Source organism: Atheta coriaria, unplaced genomic scaffold, assembly GCF_025399875.1.
Source record: "Atheta coriaria isolate IRGN ID8LTWV9N9 unplaced genomic scaffold, Caltech_Dcor_3.1 hic_scaffold_2_pilon, whole genome shotgun sequence".
Taxonomy (NCBI): Eukaryota; Metazoa; Arthropoda; class Insecta; order Coleoptera; family Staphylinidae; genus Dalotia; species Dalotia coriaria.
Genome location: NW_027045444.1, coordinates 464,346 through 485,887, shown reverse-complemented (window position 1 = coordinate 485,887; position 21,542 = coordinate 464,346). Strand labels below are relative to the sequence as shown.

Here is a 21,542-nt window from a genome sequence, read left to right as displayed (position 1 = left end):
TATAGCCATCTATCCGCGGCTAGTACCACTACAACCACTCCCTCCTCACTGTAATACAGTTTCCTTTAATTTAAAATTTAAAGTTTCTAAAAATAGAAACTTTATGCGATAAATAAATGCGAAATACAATAATAACTTCCATAACGTTCTAGACTGCTTTGTTTTATAAGCAGTATTGTTTTCCGCCACAATCGCTCCTTTTTTTTTAAATATTCCATGCGCGATGACGAACGTCGGGGACGTGAGGTCTCGCTTGTTTCCGACGCACGTCGAGCAAAATAATTGATGATTCATATTTATACAGCTGGTGTTGTTCTATGCATCACTCCAGATGAGAGCTAAAACGAGATAGACGAAGCGATGAGTCAGACAAAGTGCGGAGCAGTTTGGCGAGAAGCTAGTCGGTCAAAATCCGGTACGACCTTTGCCATTGTTTGCAAGCAGGTAGTCGTCGATGCGGTCGGACCTAAGACCCCTTGGGATATTAAAATACAATGAAGCATTCGTATTGACGCCATTCGCATATTTTCCCCTTATTTTTGAATAATCAAGTGACGATACTTATCAAACCAATAAAACTCAATATATTTCCTAGTACGTGGGTACCCTCACTCAATGAGCTGAGCTCACTATACCTCAACGCACACATAGACACGCACGTGTTGCTATCGCTGATCGTGCTGATTCAGAGGACGTTTCCGAGTTTCGAAACTTCCATTGAAACTTGAAACGCATCATCTGCCACTGCATTCAGTCTTGTTCTAGTCCTCGAACGCATCGCACGTCTAATAAATTTTTAATTCAATAAAAGAAATACAAGTTTCGTTTGGAATATGGAATAATAATAGTGTACGTTAAGTAAGTGACTTAAGTGGATTCGAAACTAGTTGGTGTGGTGTACAAAAAGAGGCGGCGCGAAACACACAAGAGAAGAAGAAGAAGGTGCAAGTTGGAATCGACCACTGACCTGCGTCCAACTAGTAGTACTAGTAGTACATCAACATTACTTAACATAAGTCTATTCTCATAGATTTATATTTTTATCTAAACGAAATATAAATTATATTATTGTGCAATGTGTTGATGATATTAATATCAACACACAAAGGAAGTGATTAAGAAATAGTTATTGAAAGTGATGTACAAGTGTAAAAGTGTTTATTAAATATGAATAAGAGTGAAGAAGTGGTCTCAGCGCCCAACTGGCTGCGCGAACTCGAAGAGAAGCGTGAATTGAAGTTGAAGGCGCGCCTGGGTCACGAAGCCGGCGCCGGCTCGCCCTGTCTGGAATGCAAGGAGAAATGTCCAGGTATAATGACCTCACATCATTCATCATATTTTATTCCCCCCGAGACTTAACTTAAGTCAGCTTTACTTACCGCGAGATAAGATAATAATAAGTAATGATGAAAAATATTTTCATTTCAAGCAATTATCTTTTTCAAAATTGATGGAAACATTTGAAATTTTATTGTAATTATGATCCCAACATCCCTATAAATTTTTATGCGGATTTATATGACTTAAGTATGATTTTTCTGCAGTTTTGTTGCTTAGATCCATTAGAAAGATGATGATTCGCGTAAAATCTCAATTTTTGTTTAGTTTTTCTTCCTCAATGGAACATCACCTCGAAAAAACGTGATTTAATAGTTAAACAGAGTCTACACTGCATTTCTTGACTTAATTTAAGTCAACTTAAGCTTAACTTACCACGAGATAAGATAATATTCAGTGTAACTACAAAAAATTTCATTTCGAGCATTTATGACCGCGAATATCTTTTTTAAAGACATGACATTGATGGAAACATTTGTAATTATGATCCCAACATCCCTATAAATTTTTATGCGGATTTATATGACTTAAGCGCGATTTTTCGGCTAATTTCTTGCTTAGAAACGATTAGAATGATGCGGAACCGCGCAAAATCTCAATTTTTGCTTAGTTTTTCTTCCTCAATGGAACATCACCTCGATAAAACGTGATTTAATAGTTATACAGAGACTTCACTGCATTTCTGGACTTAACTTAAGTCAACTTTAGCTTAACTTACCACATTGATGGTAATATTTGAAATATTGTTGTAATTATGATTCTAACAACCCCAGACACGTTTATACAAATTTATATTACTTAAGTACAGTTTTTTTGGTAGTTTTGAGTTTATATCTAGCTTACAAAAGATTAGACCGCGAAAAAACCCAAAATTTCGTTATTTTTTGTTCCTCGATGAAACATCACCTCGGTATAACGAGATTTAATCGTAATACAGAGACTACACTACATTTCCCATGACTTAACTTAAGTAAACATGAGATAAGATAATAGATAACTATTTATATACAATAACATGATATGAAATGTTTTACAGGATTGGATTTACATTTCTGGCGTAAAATTTGCAAAATCTGCAAATGTGGGAAAGAAAACCATGGGGTCAATGACAACGACGTTGCTGATTGGCTACAATTCCAATTACTCGGCAGTAAAGGACCAAAGAAAACACATAAAATACGTAGGTGTTAAAAACTTATCATTTTCCTTCAAATAAAATTGATTTTTCCCATTTTATTCTTCAGGTTTATCCGGACCAAATGAATTAGAACTGGATTGGACCCCAAAAGGCTCAAAAGAAGCCGTTGAGCGTTACTTAAAAGATTTACCCGCTGATCAATTGCCCATCAAAGGATCCACCGCTGCCCGTGAGCGTAAACAGCTTCTTCAGAAGCAAATGCCCATCCATGACATTGATCCTACCCTATGCCACGCCCTTTCCGAGGAAGAAACAAAGCGCATGCGTGATTATCTCAGTCACCTGAAAGAAACCAGTGTAGGTGTGGGGCAACTTCTCAACTTCCAATCACCAATCAGTGCTAAACTTGTCACGTCAAAGGTTCCAATAAAAACCAAACATGATTATGAAAATATAGATGCTTTTGGTAATCATAAACTGGCTGCTTCCTTGGAAGCTATCAGAGACAAGAGAAGATTATTAGAAAATGGTGAAGTTCTGGATGAATATGGAAATCCTGCTAGGGCGCAATATGCTATGTTGTTAGATAAAAGCGGGTCACCATTAAAGGACCCAATGGGTAAACCAATCAAAGCAACTTTAGATTTATTCGGGAATCCGATCTTTGATGTGGCTTTGGTTGAGAAAATAAGCCCAATTGCAAAAGCAGAGTTTGCTATGTTACTGGATAAAAACGGTGCTCCCATCTTGGGTGGAGAAGGTAATCCAGTGAGGAAACCTATCCAAGAAGTGGTTAAGAATGAGATCCCCATATTAATGGATAAGTTTGGTAATGAAGTGAAACCTTACATGGGTTTACTTTTGGATAGAAATTCACTGCCTGTTATGGATAAACTTGGTAGTCCTTTGAAGGTGCGCATGGATGTCTATGGTAGGCCTATTTTTGATAAAGTGTTGAGTGAAGTTTTCACTGGTGATCAAGCACCTAAATATATTGTGTATTTGGATAAGAATGGTGCTCCTATTTTGGGCCCGGATGGATCACCTCTTAAACGCCCCATTGGTAATCAACCCGCACCCAAATTTGCTATATTCCTGGATGCAGAGAAGAATGTTTTGAGGGATAAATTTGGAGATCCTATTACCAGTTATCTAGATGCTTTCAGAGGTCCTATTATTAGTGAAACCATCGCGGAAGAGATAAATCAACAGGTACCATCATACTCTGTCTTGTTGGATGACAAAGGAGACATTTTGGAGAGTCAGAACTTCAATGCTTATAGAGATGTGATAGTTGATAAATTCGATAATGAGTTAAGACCTCAATATGGGTTGCTATTGGATGAACATGAATGTCCTATGAAGGATAACACGGGATCACCTATAAAGGTACCCTTGGACCGCTTTTTACGTCCTAGGTATGAACCCTACGTTATTGAAAAACTAGGTCCTCGTCATCCTGAATATGTCATGTTCCTGGATAGAAATGGCGCACCTATATTAGACAAGTATGGAAGTCCTATCAAAAACATAGCTTTCAGCACCCATGAACCTTTGGGACCTCCCCAATTGGCTATATTACTAGACAAAAACGAGAAACCACTAAAAGATCCAAAAGACCCTAAAGGTGGTCCCCTACGAACTCAGGTAGATATCCTAGGTCGACCTTTAAATGAAGACCTCAAAGGAGAAGCGAAATATTCCATGCCTTTGGACCAAAATGGAGTCACACATGCGGTACACCCCATAACATACCTACATGTCCCTAGAGTGATCAACTCTAATGGTCTACCTGGAAGTCTCAAACCACAATGGTCTAGTATGTTACACAAAGGTGATAACAAGTTTTTGAATGACCTAGAAGGTTGTCAACTTGTATCTGCATCGGGGGTACCTATTCTGGACAATGTAGGATGTCCAGTTGAGATTAAACTGGATCATTATGGATGTCCTGTTATGCAGATATCAGCGGGGAATGTTGACATACAAGGAGCAACCCTACATGGTAAATCAGGACCATTATTAGATAAAACCAACGTTCCAATCAGGGTTAAAGTAGATCGGAATGGTGCTACAGTTGAAGGTATACCCATCTACCTAGAACCTGAAGAGATATCACCTTCTGGGTCTACCTTGACAGGACTACCTCCTGTTGTAGATAAGTATGGAAACTTGATTGATCCTAGAACAGGGCGTCCTATACCAAATTTCGCTGCCATGTCACTAAGAAACCCTACGGAGGATATCCAAGAACCATGTCAGGTTAATGTCGGGATCATCAACGACATCAACGCAATCAATTCATCCAATTTACATGTGAGATCCACTCAAGACCCTAACAACATACCTTATGACAGTGGTGATCTGACATATGACCTCCCTGTATGTCACCGATGCAAGAAACTAATCGATGACAACGCTGTGGTGATCCAGATTGAACGTTCCGACGCCCTCTGGCATACCTCCTGCTTCAAATGCAAAGGTTGTAATCAAAATCTAGCTGATCTCATCTACCACTACCACAAAGAATCAGACGATGTCTATTGTGGTCGTGATTATGCTAAAATCAGCGGTATACCAAGATGTCACGCATGTGATGAACTTATCTTCGTAAAGGAGTATTGCCTGACTGAAGATATGACCTACCATGTGAAGCATTTCTGTTGTTTTGAATGTGACACACCATTGGCAGGTCAAGATTACCTCCTGGAGAACAGTCAACCTGTTTGTATTGCTTGTTATGAACTTCTGAAAGCAGATAGATGCACAGCATGCAAAAACATCATCAGACCCAATGAACAAGGTGCTAATTTGAATGGGGATCACTTTCATGCGAGTGATCAATGTTTCGCTTGCAGGGTTTGCTATAAACCACTTCTGGGAGGGAAGTTTTTGTATAGGAATCAGGTTTTGTATTGCTCCGGTGCTTGTTTCAACAGTAACAAGTGAAACAACTTGAAATTGAAGGTGTTGTATATATTTGTGCCATTATTAGACTTGCTATGTTTTATGTATGTATATCACTAAATATATTTTATATTGTTTATTTATATTTAATTCTGTTGTATGTCTACACAGCGCATTTCATGAGCCGTCTGCCACGTTTGGTCATACCACCTCTTCGGCGAGTTAAAGTGGCGTCCTGATTATTGATTTTATCCTTCATGTGCCTTTCGATGGCATGATAGAATCTTTTATGGGCTTTGATGATCATCTTCCTTGCTTGGGATTTCATCGCAGCGATTTCTCTTGCTGTTGGTGGACGGACTGGGTTTTCAGTTACAGGAGGTTCTTCTTCTTCGTTTTCAGTGTTTTCTCCATCTCCTTCATTTTCCTGATTTTCTCCATCTCCTTCATTTTCAGTATTTTCTCCATCTCCTTCATTTTCAGTATTTTCTCCATCTCCTTCATTTTCAGTATTTTCTCCATCTCCTTCATTTTCCTGATTTTCTTCATTACCGCCATCTTGATTATCATCATCACTTGGTTCAGCCCTATCCTGCATCAACTGAATATCAATAATATTCTTCTCTAACTTCGCGCGTTCCTTTGAATATTTTTTATTTAAATATTCCGGGATGTTTTCTTTGGCGTAGCCTTTAATCAATCGCCCAGTACTTTTCCTCACTCTTGAATAATCAAACTTTCTCAATATACACTGTAACTTTCTGGTCTTCTCTGATTCTGCAAATTGTTCAACAAGTGCATTGTATGTCTCGTTGTTACTGATAACAGCGTTTTTGTAGTCCTCTGCTTGTTGTGAGATGAATGAATCAGCGGATTCACTTTCGTTCCTTGCAATCGTCAACAACGCAGCGAATGTGTCTGCGTTTTTGACTTTTGTTTCGAATTCGCGGTGGCCATTACAGAAAGCCACTAAAGTGACCAAAAGGATTATAACCTTAACGTGCATCGTGCAGAATGTTGACACAACTGTTTTTCCGCAATATTAATAATATCCTTTTATACTGCCATTGATAACATTTCTGTTTGAATATGATAACGATAACTACGTCTATAATTCGGATATTTTTCGTTTCGAAATAGCTGCGTGTTCAGGATTCCTCTGTAATTTAGTATGTGTTGCATGATAAAGTTGGGACGTTATTTCTTAATTGGATGGATTACGTTGGTGATAAGGGAAGTATTCGAAAAGTTTATAATGAATGTTATTTGACAATATATTTTCTGTTTGTATTATAGGTTTATTTTTTCATTATAACTTTTCAAGTTCTGTAATATTGCATTGCATAATGTAGCAAAATATTCGTGAAGTATCAACAGAAAATATTGTTGCAGAAGCATTGGCTTTAACTCACTTAGTTAACCTAAAATCATATTATAAATTTTAAGTAATCTGGGGAAATTTTCATTTGTTTTATTATCCTTATGGGTTTAGAACGAAATCTTCATATTCTTTGTTATTTTTATTTCTCTCCTGGTACTCCTCTCATGCCTCTTCTATTCATAGCATATCCTAATGCGTATCAAATCGCGTAAATATGACGATATTCTTCCCCCACCATTTTTTGCGGGTAGGTTGCTGGTCAACCCGCATCTACCAATGTGCTCAGTCGTACCTGGATGAGATCCGAAGAGGGATTTCTAAAGAAACGATTAGGAATACAAAAAGGACTCAGTATTGCCGGAAAATACAAGTCTTGAAGAGAAAACGACTCGTAGGTGTGTTGAAGGAAGTCTACCGCTTCCATAACCTCAGTTACAGATTCCTATAATGGCAGATTCATAAGAATTCACTACAATTCATGAATGAATCGGATAAATTTTAATTATTCAGGGATTACCTACTTATACATCATTTCTTTATTTCCTGATAAAGAGTTATCCAAGACAATGGAGCTAATAATACGTTAGTGCTGATAATTTTTGTAAAACGTAACAAATACCATCAGTACGCAAACAACTACCAATTACCGCAGCAATTTCAACAAAATACATTGCCAATAACAATAATAATGACATTTCTACCAAGTTACAATAATATATTATAATTAAGGTAAACACTTACTTTGCATTCCTCCTAAACCCACGTGTGAAAACTCAAATTTTAAGAAAAAATGGTTGTTTGTAAAGTAGGTTTACGATCGAGATGTTTACGTGATAACGTCTTATTGGTGATATAAGTTTTGTTTGTTGCAATTGTTGTAACACTTCACTTGCACTTCACATTTTGTGTCACTGTTAAACATTCAACGAAAACTTAACCGCACGAGAAAATCTCCATTCGTTTGTATGCCGCTAGAGTGAGAGAGACGGAAGATCGGTCCACTCACTCGAACGCTATGCCTGCCTCCGCTCGTGTGGATTCCGCGTGTCAAGTTTCACGGAATGACTGGTAGCGCTCGAGATGAGACGGGAGATCGGTCCGTCTCTCTCTCGTTATAGCGATCGACCTCGAGAGGCCTCGTGACAAGTTTCTGAACATGTCACCCGACTAGAACGATTTTAAAGACGTTATCACGTCAAAAGTGCATTAAAGTAATTTTTATAACTTATGCAACCCCTATCACACAATAATAATAATAATAATGTAGCTGATTTAGGTAAGATAAATGCTTTTATGAAAAACTCAAAAACCGCACATTTTTGTATAATCGATACAAAGTTTTCACCATAGTCTTATCAGCGCTCGTAATACGACTGCGCAGAGACTTTATCGACGTAGACCGCACCAAATGCCACAAGTCAGCGAAAAACTATAACCACAATAACCATCATAAACAATTATCAATAATTGCAGTTGATAACAATGACGTATTACTTACTCGCATTCCTTCAACAGGCACGTCTGAGAACTCCTGACTAACCTCTGTACATTCAATATAGGCTGTACTCTGCGCACGCACCAAAACAGTATCAAAGTTGGCCTAAAATACATCAAAATTAAAAATTAAACACTTGAAGTTTTAAACCTTTTTAATACCTGTTTAGGACGATCAAATCGATACGCTCTCATTTGAAACACAATCGCTCTGTAATCCAAAGTCATATTCCATCTTGACCAAGTCATATTGAAAACAACACTTAAGTACGCCATACAAAAGTACAGATGGTTCTCCATTGGCCAATACTTTTCACAAGTACCTTCCACGTAGAGAAATGTATCAAAATATGGAAATACATCAATTCCAATTGATCTCATTATCTGTAAACCATTAATTCAACATAATTTTAAGGTTATAATAAGGTTTAAGTCAATATTACCTTTCTTAGCTTAGAAAAACTATAGTAGACATTTAAATGTGGTTCAAAAGCATCATTTGGAGCACTCTGTATATCCTTCACGCAGATAGTATTCTGTTGTACGTGGAATTCCAACGTCAAAATGGCGCAGCTCAATTGAAATGTTACAGTTCCACTAAATTTACAGAAAAAGTTAATAATTGAGGTTATGATTTGATAGCATACAACAATACTCTTTTTCAGGACGTATTTCCCAAGCTTGATAAGGAAGGTTAGACCATTTGAGGGTTGCAATAGCAATAGGACGAAATATCCCAGTTCTAAAAGTAACATAACCTTTTTCTTCAATATTTTTAAAATCAAAGACATTATTGAGCGTCCACGCTTTTAAATCGTAATCCCATTGGACGACCATTGGTGGTTCTAACCAATAAACATGTTTAGGTAACCTAAAAACAAAGAAAACCATTAATAACCTATAAATTCATCAAAATATAAACAAAAACAAACGTTATTTCCAACAAGATCAACTCATCCAACTCTTTTTCTTGTTGAAGAAGTTCTTCTTCAATCTCTTCAGGAGTTCTCCTTGTCCCAGGCTCATGTGGAGGTGGAGGATCATACTTTACCACATAGGGTACAGTTTGTAGTGAATAAGGTTCAGTTACTACAAAATACACAAAAATAAAATTCAATAAAATTCTTTACATAAACCTAACCTACAAGTTGATATAAAAACTTCATAGGAGACCATTCCTTGAGGTTGTGGTGGTTGATAATAAAGATCAAGAAAGTACACTCCTCCGATAACAGTATACTTTCTTAAGTTGAGCACACCAGGAGGTATTTCATGTTCAAGTTGAAGAAGAGATTCCTTAAGTTCATTATCTACACAAAATCAATTATTATAATAAAGTAAAAGTTAGGTTATGTTATGTTAGACTGGTTGTATACCCATTTTGTTCAAATGAAAAACACTGGGAGACACATCAAGTTTACGATATGGAACATGCGGAGCCATAACATCTTCATCTAACTCAGGTTCTACTTCTGGTTCCATAACCACAACTGTACCATCATCCTGTATAACCTCAACAGGTTCCATTTTGGGTTTCACACGATTATCATACTTATACTTCATTTTACCAAAGATTTCTTCTTGACATGCTTGACTTAACGCTAAAAATCATCTTTAAAACAAATCTTCTAAAAAATATTCAAAAATACTTTTTAAATAATATGGAGGCAAAGGTGGTGCTCTAAAGGTCTCACTAGTATCAGTCAAGTGGTCATAATAAGTATACATCCCTCTGATGGCAACCATTTCCCTTTTCAAAGTCTGTGGAAACATGATATCCACACACAACTCAGGCCAGGTTAGTTTAATCCTAGGTTTAGCCACACTCCGAGGATTAGGAGTGGGAGTGGGTAAAGTGATAGAAACCCATAAACACAATGAAAACAACTCTTCCTGCATACGGAAATCAGCTGTAGGGATATCAATCCGATTCATTTTACTCTTGATATCTCTAAGGAGACGATAAGTACAATATTCCAAATTAAGGGCTTGGAACTCCCTGAATCTGGAAGCCACCCAAGCCCAATCACTGCGTCTACGTTCGGATTTATCAAAAGGGTCTTCACGGATATCATCAAGTTGATTCAACAACTAAAAAATTGAATTTTTGAAAAAATTTTTTTTTTTAAATTTTTTTTTGGTACATTGATAGCTTCTGTGGTCCTTTCCTTACACCTTTCCGATGACACTGTATAAACCTCCTTCTCCCAAAGGTGAATATAAGTATTCATCCCTGGTACGTCCCATGGTGCTGGTAATCCATCACAGACCAAATACTGTCTCCATTCTTCTTTTGCTTGTGCGGCTTGTATAACCTCATCTAGAGCCGCCTCACAGAGTTCCATCTCTGTGGTAATCATATCCAACTGCTCATCACGCATGGATGCTTCCAAAATTTCCTTCTTTTCCTTTGCAATCGCATTCTTTTTATCAACCAGCGCGATGAGTCTTTCTTCTTCAGCCTTGGCTTTTGCTTCTTCTTCAATTTGTGCGTCCGTTTTGAACTTTTCTTTAGCTTTATCCTACAAAAACATAAATTTAACCTAAAAATAACAAGAATCATAAAATACTTTTGCAGCTTTAGCTCCTTTCTTAGGTTTAGGTTCTTTTTTAACTTTCTTCTTCTTTTTGGGAGTTTTTTCGGAGGTTCAACATTAACATTACCAGTGCTAGTAACTGGAGGTACACAAAACATAAATAAAAACATTTAGGTTAGGATTAGGATAAACCTGATGGGTCTGTGATCTTTTGAAGAATCTCATCATCTTCTCCAGGCATTTCAGTTGACCATTCTCTTGGTTCGCGCTTAAACTTAGTCTTTTTTCGGCCGATTTTAAAAGAAGACCTGCCTGACCTCCTCTTGCTTTTTGGTTGACTGGCTGTTGAAGAAGAACTACTGCTGGACTCCGGTTCAGCAGAGACTCTTGATTTGGATCCCGAAGTAACACTTTTACCCATACGAGCTTTAAACAAATCAGTATTAGGTTATAAATCTACACCTTGATGATTTGACCAAAATGGTACCAATACGCTGTTTGTAACTGGTTGAAGACATGGTATTAAAAGCTTGTTGGATGAAAGATTCTCTTGGGGTGCTTTTCACCGGGGCGAGTTGTACCACATCATCTGGTTTATCTTTGTCTTTCTTCTTCTTCCCTTTTTTCTTTGGTTTTGGTTTGTCTACTACGGGTTTAGTTCTGCATCTTCAGGTACCTCTGCGGTACTCTCCACATGTATCATAACCTTTGATTGAAATTTAGCTACGGATTTTTTGATGGAGGTTTCTTCACTTGACTGCTTCGTAGAGAAGACTTTCCTTCAATGGCTTCTTTTGTTCTTCTTTTGGGGTGATATCCTGGGTTGTCAGGGATTCTGCGTCTTGATCTAGGTTAGTCTCCCAGGATTGAGGTTTTGAAGGTTTGTCTTCCTGTGTGTCTTCACCTTCAGCTTCACTTGTGAGACGTTGGAGGGATTTCTTCGATCTTGTTTTGGATCTTGATTTTGTAGGTACTAGACTCTGGGAGTACATTTTGACCAGTTCATCATTGCTTTTACCAACTAATTCAAATTCATTTGAAGCTGGTGTTGCCTTTTTAGGTTTACCTTTCGTGGGTTTACCTTTTTTTGAAGCACCTTTTCCTGTTTTGGTACCTTTACCCTTCTTAACCTTACTTTCTGTTATAATCAACACAGTGCTTTCAACTTTCTGCCCATATTCTTCTGTTTTTCTTCTTCTTCAGCGATTAGTATCATAGGTTCAATCTTTTTTCAATTTCAGATGGTACCACCTCAGGAATTGGTGTTTGCTCTTCAACAGTTTCTTCAGGTATAGATTCAGATTCTGTTTCCGGTTCAGAGGTTTCTTCTCCATCTTTAATTTCTTCATGATCTTCTTGAAAAGATGGTTCTGGTAGAAAGGTAACTCGCGATTCTTTATTCAATTCTTTTACAGACATTTTAATTCACAATAGTGACACACAAAAACATGACATTGATGACTTTTTAAAAGTCAACGACCTAAATACACAATGAAACAATTGAATATCTAATGTTTTACACTCGGAAGTAACCGGACATTAGACATGATTGTATGTATATGTATGCTAATTTAGGTTATAAATACACTTGGAGCATTTATCGTGAAGTTTTAGTTTTGAAAAAATGGAGGACTTAGGTGTACCGGAGTTGTTTATAGGGAAAACTGTCTTCCTTACTGGAGGTACCGGCTTCATCGGGAAGGTCCTTATTGAAAAACTTCTAAGGTCATGTTCAGGAGTGAAGAAAATCTATGTCCTCATTCGGGAACGTCGAGGGAAAAGCATTCAGGAACGTATTGATGAAATGTCAACTATTCCGGTAATAATATTAACATTAACCTTAATATTTTTTTCTTTATGACAATTTCTTCATCTAGTTATTTGAAAAACTCCATGCTGAACATCCAGGTGACTTCTCCGCGAAAGTCTTCCCTGTGAACGGAGATGTCACCATGTTGAATCTGGGCCTCTCCCCGGAAGACACTCAACTGTTAATCAATGAAGTTAATATTGTGTACCATGTAGCGGCGACAGTGAAATTTGACCAGGCGTTAACCGACGCCATTTTCATGAATGTCCGTGGCACTCGTGAGGTATGCAACCTTGCATTGGCGATGAAACAAGTCCAGATGATGGTGCATATTTCTACTGCATACGCACATACTGAATACAATCCTATTGAAGAAAAGATGTACCCGGCAACAGCTGATTGGAGACAGTGTATCAAAGCAGCTGAGGTTCTGGAACCTTATCAGTTGTCCATTATGCAAGGACATGTCTTGGGACCGTATCCTAATACGTATACTTATACTAAAGGATTGGCGGAGAGGGTTGTTTTTGATTTATTGGATGGAAATGTTGCTAATATGATTATACGACCTTCAATTGGTATGTATTACAGTTTTGTGTTAGTTACAACGTTTATAACTTAAGAATCGCTGGACAGATTTTGATGATTTATGATTTGTTGGATTTGTCTGTGTCAGGAATAGGATAATACGTATTAAAATATCAAAAATAATGAGTTAAAGTATGTTAAATAAGAGATAAATGTTTTTCTAGAGATTCAATCATTGTTATAGTTGAAAATTTCAATCCTAGATGGCGCTAGAGTGCATTATTAGCATTTCTCTTCGTTTTTTAAATAAAACTGCAAATCTTATTGATAGAATCGAACAAGAAAGTAAAAATTAAACAAATTTTTACTTAAAAAAGCTGCGGGCAATAGTTAATCACAACAAAACACAAAAACAAGTTTCTATACTAACCTAACCTGTTTTCTGTAGTGATTTCAAGCAGATCCGACCCAATCCCAGGCTGGATTGATAACTTCAATGGTCCAGTGGGGATGTTAACCGCCAATGGAACTGGTTTGATCAGAATCAACTTACTAAGAGAACAAACTTGTGATTTCCTGCCGGTGGATCTCGCCGTTCGTGCGTTTTTGAATGTTACTTGGTACAGAATGACGCAGGAACACGAGTAAGTTGGAATACATATCGATCAAACAGTCTACATAAAATTTGTGGTGTTTCAGTCATAATATACCTGCGAAATCAACAACCGTGCACAATTGTGCTGCCAATAACTTCGCCAAGATGTCTACCCTCGATGTAGCAACAATGGCGCATGATTTAGCGGAAGAATGCGCCATTTCCACTTGTGTCTGGTATCCAACTCTACGCCGTACTGAAAGTCAAGCGTATTTCAATTTTGTTTCGCTGTTTATGCAAGTTATTCCTGCGTTGTTCTTTGATTTGATTCTGCGTATGCTCAAGTACAAACCTGTGTATGTATTAAACATAAACAAAACAAAATGGTGGTGATTATAAATTAGGTTATGTTGTTTACAGGGTGTTGTCTATCCAACGTCGTATTTTTGTCGCTGTAAATGCTTTGAAATATTTCATCCTCAACGAATGGAAAATAGAAAATACTTCGTTGTACAGTCTGGAATTTAAACTTCTGAAAAAAGACGTCGAAGAGTTTGGTTATGATGCTGAGGATATTGATCATCGTGAATTCTTCCGGCATGCTATGATGGGTGGCTTGAAATATCTCCTAAAGGAAGATATGAGTAAACTTGAAGCAAATCGTACAAGAATACGCATGTAAGTAATGAAATAACAAATATTAACACAATATTTCATGCAATATCATTTCAGATTGAAATATGTCGATAAAATATTCACTGTTTTGTTTTATCTGTACTTGTTTAACCTATTTTGGTTCAAATGGAACGTACCTGGAGTTATTTACAATGGATTGGGTAACTATTTCGAATCTTTGCATACACCGCTCTTTGTTAATTCAGCAGTATAGTTTTTAAATATTCGCGATTCATTTTACAACAAAATAACAATTAAATTAACCTATAAAATAATTTAACCAAACATGATGAGAATACATTGTACTATTACTTTCATGAAACGATCCCAGGTGGCGCGCAGTTCTCCATCCCTTTAAAAATGATTAAATATTATTTTTTCATTGTAAATTTTAGTGTTTTTTTGGTTTTACTTACCGCATTACGTCTAATTCAGTCGCGCATGTTGAATATGCATCCAGAAAGAGTTTCAGATCTTTAGATGCCCAGCCATTACCTTTACACATCTCAATAAACTGCGCTACTTCGACAAATAAGTTTCGCAACTCTCTGGCACGATGCAGGGATGTTGCAAGGGCTAATATCGCGCGTGAATACGTACGGAAGTTGCTTTCTGTCTCAGCGTAGCTTTTTGTCAAGAGAGTTGGTTTTAATGATGTACAAACCAAGCTATAAACAAAAAAAACATACATAACCTAACATTCTAATTTATTTTAAGGTTATATATATCCAACTTACTGTTTGTGTTCTTTTTCTCGATCGCTAATAATTCTTAACTCTCTTAAATCCAATAAAAACTCTTTATCCATCTCGGTGTCGTAATAATCCGCTGCTGAAGTGTTGCTATACGTCCAAACATCCATAATTATTTCGCTACACTTTCTTAGAGCGACAAATTTTAAATATTGTAATCTTCTTTTGTTGGTTTCAAAGCGTATGCAGGCTAGGAAGACAACACAGCCATATTTCTGAGCTAATTCTTTTGATAAAAAGAAAATTTTCTGAATATTAGCCACGACTGATCCTGGCATTTCTTCAACGGTTTTGTAGATTCGTTTAACATTGTCAAATTGTCTCCTGAAACAAAATTACTCATTAATAAACATTATATCAGTATTTTCAAGAAGTAATAGAATGTTTTAGGTATATTTTGATTAACTAGATGAAAATATTATGCATTTTTGGTATAAAATGAGTTTTATTGACAACAAAAGATGATTGTTCAAGAAAACTTTAATTTCCTTTGAAAATATGATCAAAAATAGGAGAAAAATATGAAAATCAATCAAAATCACATTCTCAACCAAGTGATATCTCTATTAAATGATAAATACCTGCATGATTTGAGTGGTACACCAGTTTTCTCAGCAACTTCATCCAAATCTTTCCTATTTCTTGACGATAACTTCTTTCCAAGCAATTCCCTAATGACATTATCATCAAAATCATAATATTTCTCAATTAACAATTGTCTAGTAGCAGGTTCAATCTGAAATTCCACTTGTTCTTGCAGTTTATTAGGATTACTCAGCAATTTTTCAAGAAGAGAATAAGTTCGATAGTGATCCAGCACATCACTCGCAATCAACTCAAGACTTGCTCCTGTAGTCTGACCCAGGCCTTGTTTATTTAAAATAGATACTGCTTCACTAGCTAAAAATAAATAATAACAATTTAATTCAATTATTTAATAGATTTATTACAAAAAAGTAAAATTTTACAAACCTGTGTTTCCTTCAACCCATAACTGATAAATTTCTGGATCGACCAGTGTGTAATTACTTATAAATACATCGACTTCCGTGCACATCGTATTAGTTCAAATCTAATTATGTAATTGTATAAATATAAACATTAACAGCTGAATTATTTGTAAACAGATTTGTTAACCATACTTTTTTGACAAGTGTCAAAAATAAATCATCAAAACATTGCTTAAAAGTAGAAATTTTATAGAATATAAACATTTATTGGTATGTTTTACTTATAAATTAACAGTAAATATTAATATAAGTGATTTATATTCAATAAAATAACATAAATTAAATTATGCGCAACTTAGCTTCAGAAAATATCACATAGATGTCGCTAGGTGTACGAAAATAATAAATTTAAAATAATTTTTAGTTTATTTATTGATTTTAGCAGATTTCAACCATTATTTTAAACAAAGCAATAAAGGTATAAATTACTATAACATATTTAAGGTATTTTAGTACTTATAATATGACGTTAAACTGTTTTTTACAATAAAAACAATTTTTTATTCTACGAAATAAAAATGGCGCGTTAAAAACAAAGAAACACAATTAACTGCAGTAGTAATTATCCGAAAAGGTGAACAATGTGCTTCCTGGCAGCGGGGGTGTCAGCAACTACAGTATCCCAGAGGGTGGGCAATGCGCGCGCCGCCCCCGCACACGCACCGCGCGGTTTTGCCGCATCGCGTGCGTGAATCTCGCCTGCGTGCGCGCACACAACGTACATTAAAATAAAAACCACCACCAACACCGCCGCACACCGCCACATGCGAACAAATTGGTATATAAATAAATACCTCACCTCTGCCTGTGTGCGCACAAAGCATCGGAGTGGGATTCACACACATATTCACACACATATTCACACAAAACGCCGAGTGGAAGCAGCTGGCGGCCGGCACGGAGGCGGCGCGACGCCTCAGTCGAACCGTGTGTGTGCGTCGCGACGCGTGCATCTCGCGCGGGGTGAACCATCAAGTAATCACGCGCGCACCGAACAAAAACAAAAACAATACCAACACAAAATACAGAAATAAATGTGTGCTGTGTGATTTTATTTAAAAAATAAATAAAAATTAAACACACAGTGATCAAGAGAATTCCACACGCCCGCTGGATACGAAGGCGATGGCAGTGCGCCGTCCACGGCGAGCGAATAATTTCGGCAGCGGCGTCAAGCCGCACGCAGAACCGGCGGCGACGGCGACGTGGCACCAGCCGCCGTCCGGGACGTTAAAAATAAGCCTCGCAACTTAAGATTTTTACCCGAAAACACACACACACAGAGATAAAAAAACGCTTCATAGAATTAATTAATTAATCAACTACTTATCTATTATCTACTATACTCACTCAAATTAATATAATTATCGCGTTTGAATGTTAAAACAAAACTTTTTTATACACAGCTTTGCTACGGAGTAAAAAATTAAAAATAAAAGTAAAAAAATAGTAAATACCACCCTTATAACTTAAATAAAGTGCAGTAAATCACAGGTTTGCCTTATCAAGTCGCCTTATTTTTTGTGACACCAAAATGACCAACACTTGAATGCATATCGCATTAAAACAAAGAAAAAAAAAACAAAAAACAAAAAATCGTTTCTCTTTTCTCTCACCACACACATACACATTAAATTCGTAGAGCTTTCTATCATCAGCCTGTCATAAATATAAATCTATAGCGTCCCTTAGCGATAATTAAACTCTAAATTAATCGGGCACTAATTAGCGTGATGGCAACGAGCAGAACGAAGCGTGTGATATTTTTTGCATAAATTGATAGAATTAATAGATTGACATTTGTGTGACGTGATAAGCACCTCTCGCTCAAGGACAAGCACGGATATTAAAGTTTTCGAGTGTGCGCGGCGAGTGGGAGACTCGTTGAAATATATTTGAATAGTTGATGAGTTGCGTTTTGGTGTTCCTTGGTTATTGAAATATTTCGCAAAGTGTTCATAACTTTGACGACTTGACGACTTGACTTGACTGGAACGTGTTCAAAGTTTGCGGCGGGACAAGATGGCGGCGGTGCGGTAGCGGTATCCAATGGTAACGCGTGACTGTGACTGTGACGTGTGTGCGGTTTGGGGTTTTGAGGTTAGGAAGACGCCAGACGCAGTATGCCGGTGCGTCGGGGCCTCGTTGCGCCCAGGACAACGCTCATCGAGACAATCATACGCAAGTTTGACACTGACAGTAAGTAATAACAACATTTGTTTCATAAACTAAACTTTAGAATGTTTTAATTTTGTTTTTATGCGGTTTAACGCCATCTGTGGTTGAATTAAGTAACTAAAACTATGATTTTATCACTTTTTCAACTTTAAACCCTTATTTAACACCCTTACAGTTAAATTTTCGCAACAAAAAGTAGCCTATATTATTTTCCATCATCTTAAATATCTCCACACCAAAATTCAACAAAATCCCTCCAGTGGTTTTTGTGTAATTGCGACACAAACAAACAAAAACACCAAATTTGCTTCTATAAAATTATTTAACTCCTTTAATACATTTCTCAATCTTGGATGAGATCCAAATGATATTTCTTAAAGTCTTTTAAGTTTATTTGTGTGTTATCCTTGCAAAAATACATTATCCTGTTAGATGTTGGTGTTCCTGCAGGATAACACTGGATTCCTGCTTGTGTTTGTGTTTGTATGTGTGGGTATGTGTGCGATTGCAATCGTGCAGGACTGCAGCTGATCAATTCGCGTGCGCGCTGCGGTGTCTCGTCCTTTTTGGCGGCGGTAACTAGGCAACCATGGTAGCCGCCACCGGCTCGCACACTCTGCACACTACACACTGCACGGCGGGTCAACAACCTTTATTTTAACAAAATATAAAATATAAGTTTTGTTTTATGTGTTAATCGTGTTTAAAATATTGTAAGACGCCATCTTAGTTATTGGAATATTGAATTAAAATGGTGGAAATGATTGGGAGTCGTTGTCTGATAAGAAATGAGAATTTGGAGTTCATAAATCGAAATAGATTGCACAAAATTTTGTAAAAACAGTTTTGGGATTAATTTGAAGTGTTTTTCATCTTTTTTCTAAATATTTAAGCACTAGTGCATAAAATTTGATATTTTTACATTTTATTTGATGGGTAAATAATTAATTGAGTGTAGTTTTGTTAAATTTGTCGATAATTCTGTGTAAAAATCTTGTTTTACATGTTTTTTTAGTTGAAGTGTGAAAAAGTATCATTTTACGCACTAGTGCTCCAAAATACTCATTTTAAATTATCAAGAATACAAAGAAAAATATTCTACACACAATAAAAACAGTAAATATCAATTATTAAGCTTCAAAAACTTATTTTTCGATATTTTTGATAATTTTACGCACTAGTGTATAAAATATCATATTACTCACAGTCATAAACTAATACTTCTTATAATTTTTAGTAACAATGTGCAAAACAATATTTTTTAACAAGTTAAAAACATTTTTTTTGGATTTTTTACTTTAAAATGTGAAAAATCTCATTTTACGCACTTGTTTTACTATGACGCCATCTTGATCCTTAAAATTCCAAATGAAAATGCCGGAAAATGATTGGAAGTATAATGAAATTTGATGATTCCGTATCGCATTAGCATTGTACGCGTTAGTCCTTCAATAATCTAAGAACTCGTCGTTGCGTCCGGACGCCCACGCGTTTGTTTTGATGTTTGCAAGTAACACGCGTGCGTGATTTCCCCAGCGATGATATGAAGCCGTTACCCTTAACGGTTTCGTGCTCGCGCATAATCAGCACCCTCCTGCAAACACTCCTCTCCAGGCTTTCATTATCCTGCGCTGTAAATTAAATATTTTTCAATTTCGTACACTTTAACTTTGTGTGCCTATATCTATTTTATACCTCATCTCGAGAAAAAATTAACCACTCAATTTTTAGTCCTTGTTTAGTCCTTTTTTATTCCTGGAAATAAAAAATGGTATTTTTATGTTTAACTAGCTTTTGCCCGCGATTTCGTCCCGGTAGTGTTTAATAAAAATGTAATTTGTTTTTATCTCTTGTTTTAGACATAGTATGTGTCAATTCTATCAAGATTCGTAATTTTATTTTAAAGAAATTAATTATATAAAGAACTAGCTTTAACCCACGGCTTCGCTCGTGAATATCTAAAATAATGAAGTTGCTTCCGTACGCGTCTGTAGTCACAGAAGATGTAACAATGAAGTAGAATGGCGGAAAGTTTAAAATGGCTGAAAGTATAGTCTATGGAAGTATAGTGTACAGTCTCCATAGTGTAGTCAATTGGATTTGATATTGACGTAGCTGTCGGTAATACAGTGTGATAATACAGTGTGATGGTACTATAGTACTTAGGTTTGAGCTTCATTGCTAGAATGCTAGACGGCGTTAAAGTAGTCAAATAGCCAGATGCAGAGGTATTATTGGCTAAACAATTTCTTTATTTTATTTCAAAAATAATTTTTTTATTAAATATAAAGTAGCCTATAACCATTCGGGGACCACAAAGAATATGTGTACAAATTTTCATGATGATCGGTTAAGTAGTTTTTGCGTCAAAGTGTAACAAACATCAGGACTTTCTCATTTATAATATTAGTAGGGATTGCTTATAATGCACTTCAGCGTGCCATCTCGGATTCAACTAGTTAATTATAACTATGATTGAATTTCAATGCCAACTTTTATCCTATAGAAAAGGGCTGTTTTGAGGGTTTTCCCAGCAATTATTCGAATTTTTCTCACCGTAAAAACCATCCTTGGACATTAACAAACATTTTAAAAAAAGAATTGGACAAATTAATACAGGCGTTGTTGAGTTATGCGCTTTCAAACACGTTTTCCTATTCATTTTTACATTATACATAATAATTTTCATGTGTTTTTTTCCTTTTGTATGAGTTTAATTAAAATTTTGTTTTTTTAATGAAATATACAAGATCCTTTTTCGTCCTTATTGGTCTTCAAGGATGTGAGCGTAAACAATGCGATGTGTGATTGAATTACTTATTGGCTATTGAATTCTTCATGCCGCACACATGCTGAGGATAAACATGAACAGCACCAGAGAAGATTGGCAAGGATTCTGTGTTTGTGTGGACGTCCAGGAAAAGAAAACCTATTTGTTTGCCACGACGGCCAGGATGAGTTATTTGATACCCTGCTAGCCGGCTGGACATTTTGTGGGACACTAGTTTATCTAGGGTTTTATTTTTATTGATTTTACGGATTGTGTGAACGTAATTAAAAGTAAAAATAGGTTATATTTATTTAGCAGCCATTTTGGAAGCCCACAAAAAACATAACCTATGTTTAACATCAATAAACTGTCGAATTTTTGATATTTTTACAAAAAAGTAATTTTTGAGTGTATAAAGTAATATTTTGG

The 21,542-nt window shown here is 36.3% G+C and overlaps 7 protein-coding genes across 12 annotated transcripts in view; 3 read left to right on the top strand and 4 right to left on the bottom strand.

Moving 5' to 3' along the window:
• Nucleotides 1-604: 604 nt before the first annotated feature.
• Nucleotides 605-5,533, top strand: Tes (testin LIM domain protein). Its single transcript, XM_065313640.1, has 3 exons — nt 605-1,309; nt 2,375-2,518; nt 2,583-5,533. Exons 1-3 carry the CDS (start codon nt 1,168-1,170, stop codon nt 5,423-5,425), a joined length of 3,129 nt encoding a protein of 1,042 aa, XP_065169712.1. The 5' UTR covers nt 605-1,167; the 3' UTR covers nt 5,426-5,533.
• A 13-nt stretch (nt 5,534-5,546) lies between these two features.
• On the bottom strand, nt 5,547-6,389 carry LOC135803278 (protein PFC0760c-like). The gene has a single exon (XM_065316874.1). The coding sequence runs from the start codon at nt 6,387-6,389 to the stop codon at nt 5,547-5,549; it is 843 nt and encodes a 280-aa protein (XP_065172946.1).
• A 1,646-nt stretch (nt 6,390-8,035) lies between these two features.
• Nucleotides 8,036-12,280, bottom strand: LOC135803252 (dynein axonemal intermediate chain 7). The gene is made up of 13 exons (XM_065316849.1): nt 11,283-12,280; nt 10,988-11,221; nt 10,829-10,934; nt 10,403-10,780; nt 9,908-10,349; nt 9,635-9,859; nt 9,404-9,568; nt 9,191-9,347; nt 8,914-9,129; nt 8,702-8,855; nt 8,421-8,642; nt 8,263-8,364; nt 8,036-8,193 (listed from the first exon to the last, which is right to left on the bottom strand). The coding sequence occupies exons 4-13, from the start codon at nt 10,637-10,639 to the stop codon at nt 8,056-8,058; spliced, it is 2,058 nt and encodes a 685-aa protein (XP_065172921.1). The 5' UTR covers nt 10,640-10,780; nt 10,829-10,934; nt 10,988-11,221; nt 11,283-12,280; the 3' UTR covers nt 8,036-8,055.
• On the bottom strand, nt 11,545-12,214 carry LOC135803277 (uncharacterized). The gene is made up of 2 exons (XM_065316873.1): nt 12,066-12,214; nt 11,545-11,989 (listed from the first exon to the last, which is right to left on the bottom strand). The coding sequence occupies exons 1-2, from the start codon at nt 12,212-12,214 to the stop codon at nt 11,545-11,547; spliced, it is 594 nt and encodes a 197-aa protein (XP_065172945.1).
• Nucleotides 12,281-12,403: 123 nt separating the features above from the next.
• On the top strand, nt 12,404-14,792 carry LOC135802573 (fatty acyl-CoA reductase 1-like). The gene is made up of 6 exons (XM_065316169.1): nt 12,404-12,614; nt 12,673-13,183; nt 13,582-13,777; nt 13,833-14,084; nt 14,149-14,406; nt 14,461-14,792. Exons 1-6 carry the CDS (start codon nt 12,420-12,422, stop codon nt 14,615-14,617), a joined length of 1,569 nt encoding a protein of 522 aa, XP_065172241.1. The 5' UTR covers nt 12,404-12,419; the 3' UTR covers nt 14,618-14,792.
• Nucleotides 14,581-16,326, bottom strand: Fibp (acidic fibroblast growth factor intracellular-binding protein). The gene is made up of 5 exons (XM_065316181.1): nt 16,128-16,326; nt 15,737-16,055; nt 15,141-15,479; nt 14,820-15,071; nt 14,581-14,755 (listed from the first exon to the last, which is right to left on the bottom strand). Exons 1-5 carry the CDS (start codon nt 16,210-16,212, stop codon nt 14,680-14,682), a joined length of 1,071 nt encoding a protein of 356 aa, XP_065172253.1. The 5' UTR covers nt 16,213-16,326; the 3' UTR covers nt 14,581-14,679.
• A 738-nt stretch (nt 16,327-17,064) lies between these two features.
• LOC135800759 (potassium voltage-gated channel subfamily H member 6-like) overlaps nt 17,065-21,542 on the top strand; it is a 56,587-nt gene continuing 52,109 nt past the window's right edge. For 4 of the 6 annotated variants that reach the window (XM_065314115.1, XM_065314108.1, XM_065314087.1 and 1 more), the window contains exon 1: nt 17,066-18,364. In XM_065314115.1, the coding sequence (XP_065170187.1) occupies nt 18,289-18,364 (76 nt within the window). In that variant the 5' untranslated portion in view covers nt 17,066-18,288. Of the gene's footprint in view, nt 18,365-21,542 lie in introns of all 6 variants that reach the window. The other 2 variants (XM_065314094.1, XM_065314102.1) reach the window with 1 other exon arrangement.

Bases quoted from the DNA above. Each gene is read 5' to 3' on its own strand.
- LOC135803252 (XM_065316849.1), bottom strand. From the start codon at position 10,639: ATGCGTGATGAGCAGTTGGATATGATTACCACAGAGATGGAACTCTGT. The intron at 8,643-8,701 runs GTAATATTGACT...AATGGTTTACAG, and splicing joins GTTTTTCTAAGCTAAGAAAG to ATAATGAGATCAATTGGAAT. The intron at 8,194-8,262 runs GTAAGTAATACG...TTGTGGTTATAG, and splicing joins TGCCTGTTGAAGGAATGCGA to TTTTTCGCTGACTTGTGGCA.
- LOC135803277 (XM_065316873.1), bottom strand. From the start codon at position 12,214: ATGTCTGTAAAAGAATTGAATAAAGAATCGCGAGTTACCTTTCTACCA. The intron at 11,990-12,065 runs GCAAACACCAAT...TCGCTGAAGAAG, and splicing joins CCTGAAGAAACTGTTGAAGA to AAGAAAAACAGAAGAATATG.
- LOC135803278 (XM_065316874.1), bottom strand. From the start codon at position 6,389: ATGCACGTTAAGGTTATAATCCTTTTGGTCACTTTAGTGGCTTTCTGT.
- Tes (XM_065313640.1), top strand. From the start codon at position 1,168: ATGAATAAGAGTGAAGAAGTGGTCTCAGCGCCCAACTGGCTGCGCGAA. The intron at 1,310-2,374 runs GTATAATGACCT...AATGTTTTACAG, and splicing joins ATGCAAGGAGAAATGTCCAG to GATTGGATTTACATTTCTGG. The intron at 2,519-2,582 runs GTAGGTGTTAAA...TTTATTCTTCAG, and splicing joins AAAGAAAACACATAAAATAC to GTTTATCCGGACCAAATGAA.
- LOC135802573 (XM_065316169.1), top strand. From the start codon at position 12,420: ATGGAGGACTTAGGTGTACCGGAGTTGTTTATAGGGAAAACTGTCTTC. The intron at 12,615-12,672 runs GTAATAATATTA...TTCTTCATCTAG, and splicing joins ATGAAATGTCAACTATTCCG to TTATTTGAAAAACTCCATGC. The intron at 14,407-14,460 runs GTAAGTAATGAA...ATATCATTTCAG, and splicing joins AATCGTACAAGAATACGCAT to ATTGAAATATGTCGATAAAA.
- Fibp (XM_065316181.1), bottom strand. From the start codon at position 16,212: ATGTGCACGGAAGTCGATGTATTTATAAGTAATTACACACTGGTCGAT. The intron at 15,480-15,736 runs GTATTTATCATT...ATTTTGTTTCAG, and splicing joins GTACCACTCAAATCATGCAG to GAGACAATTTGACAATGTTA. The intron at 14,756-14,819 runs GTAAGTAAAACC...TCATTTTTAAAG, and splicing joins ACTGAATTAGACGTAATGCG to GGATGGAGAACTGCGCGCCA.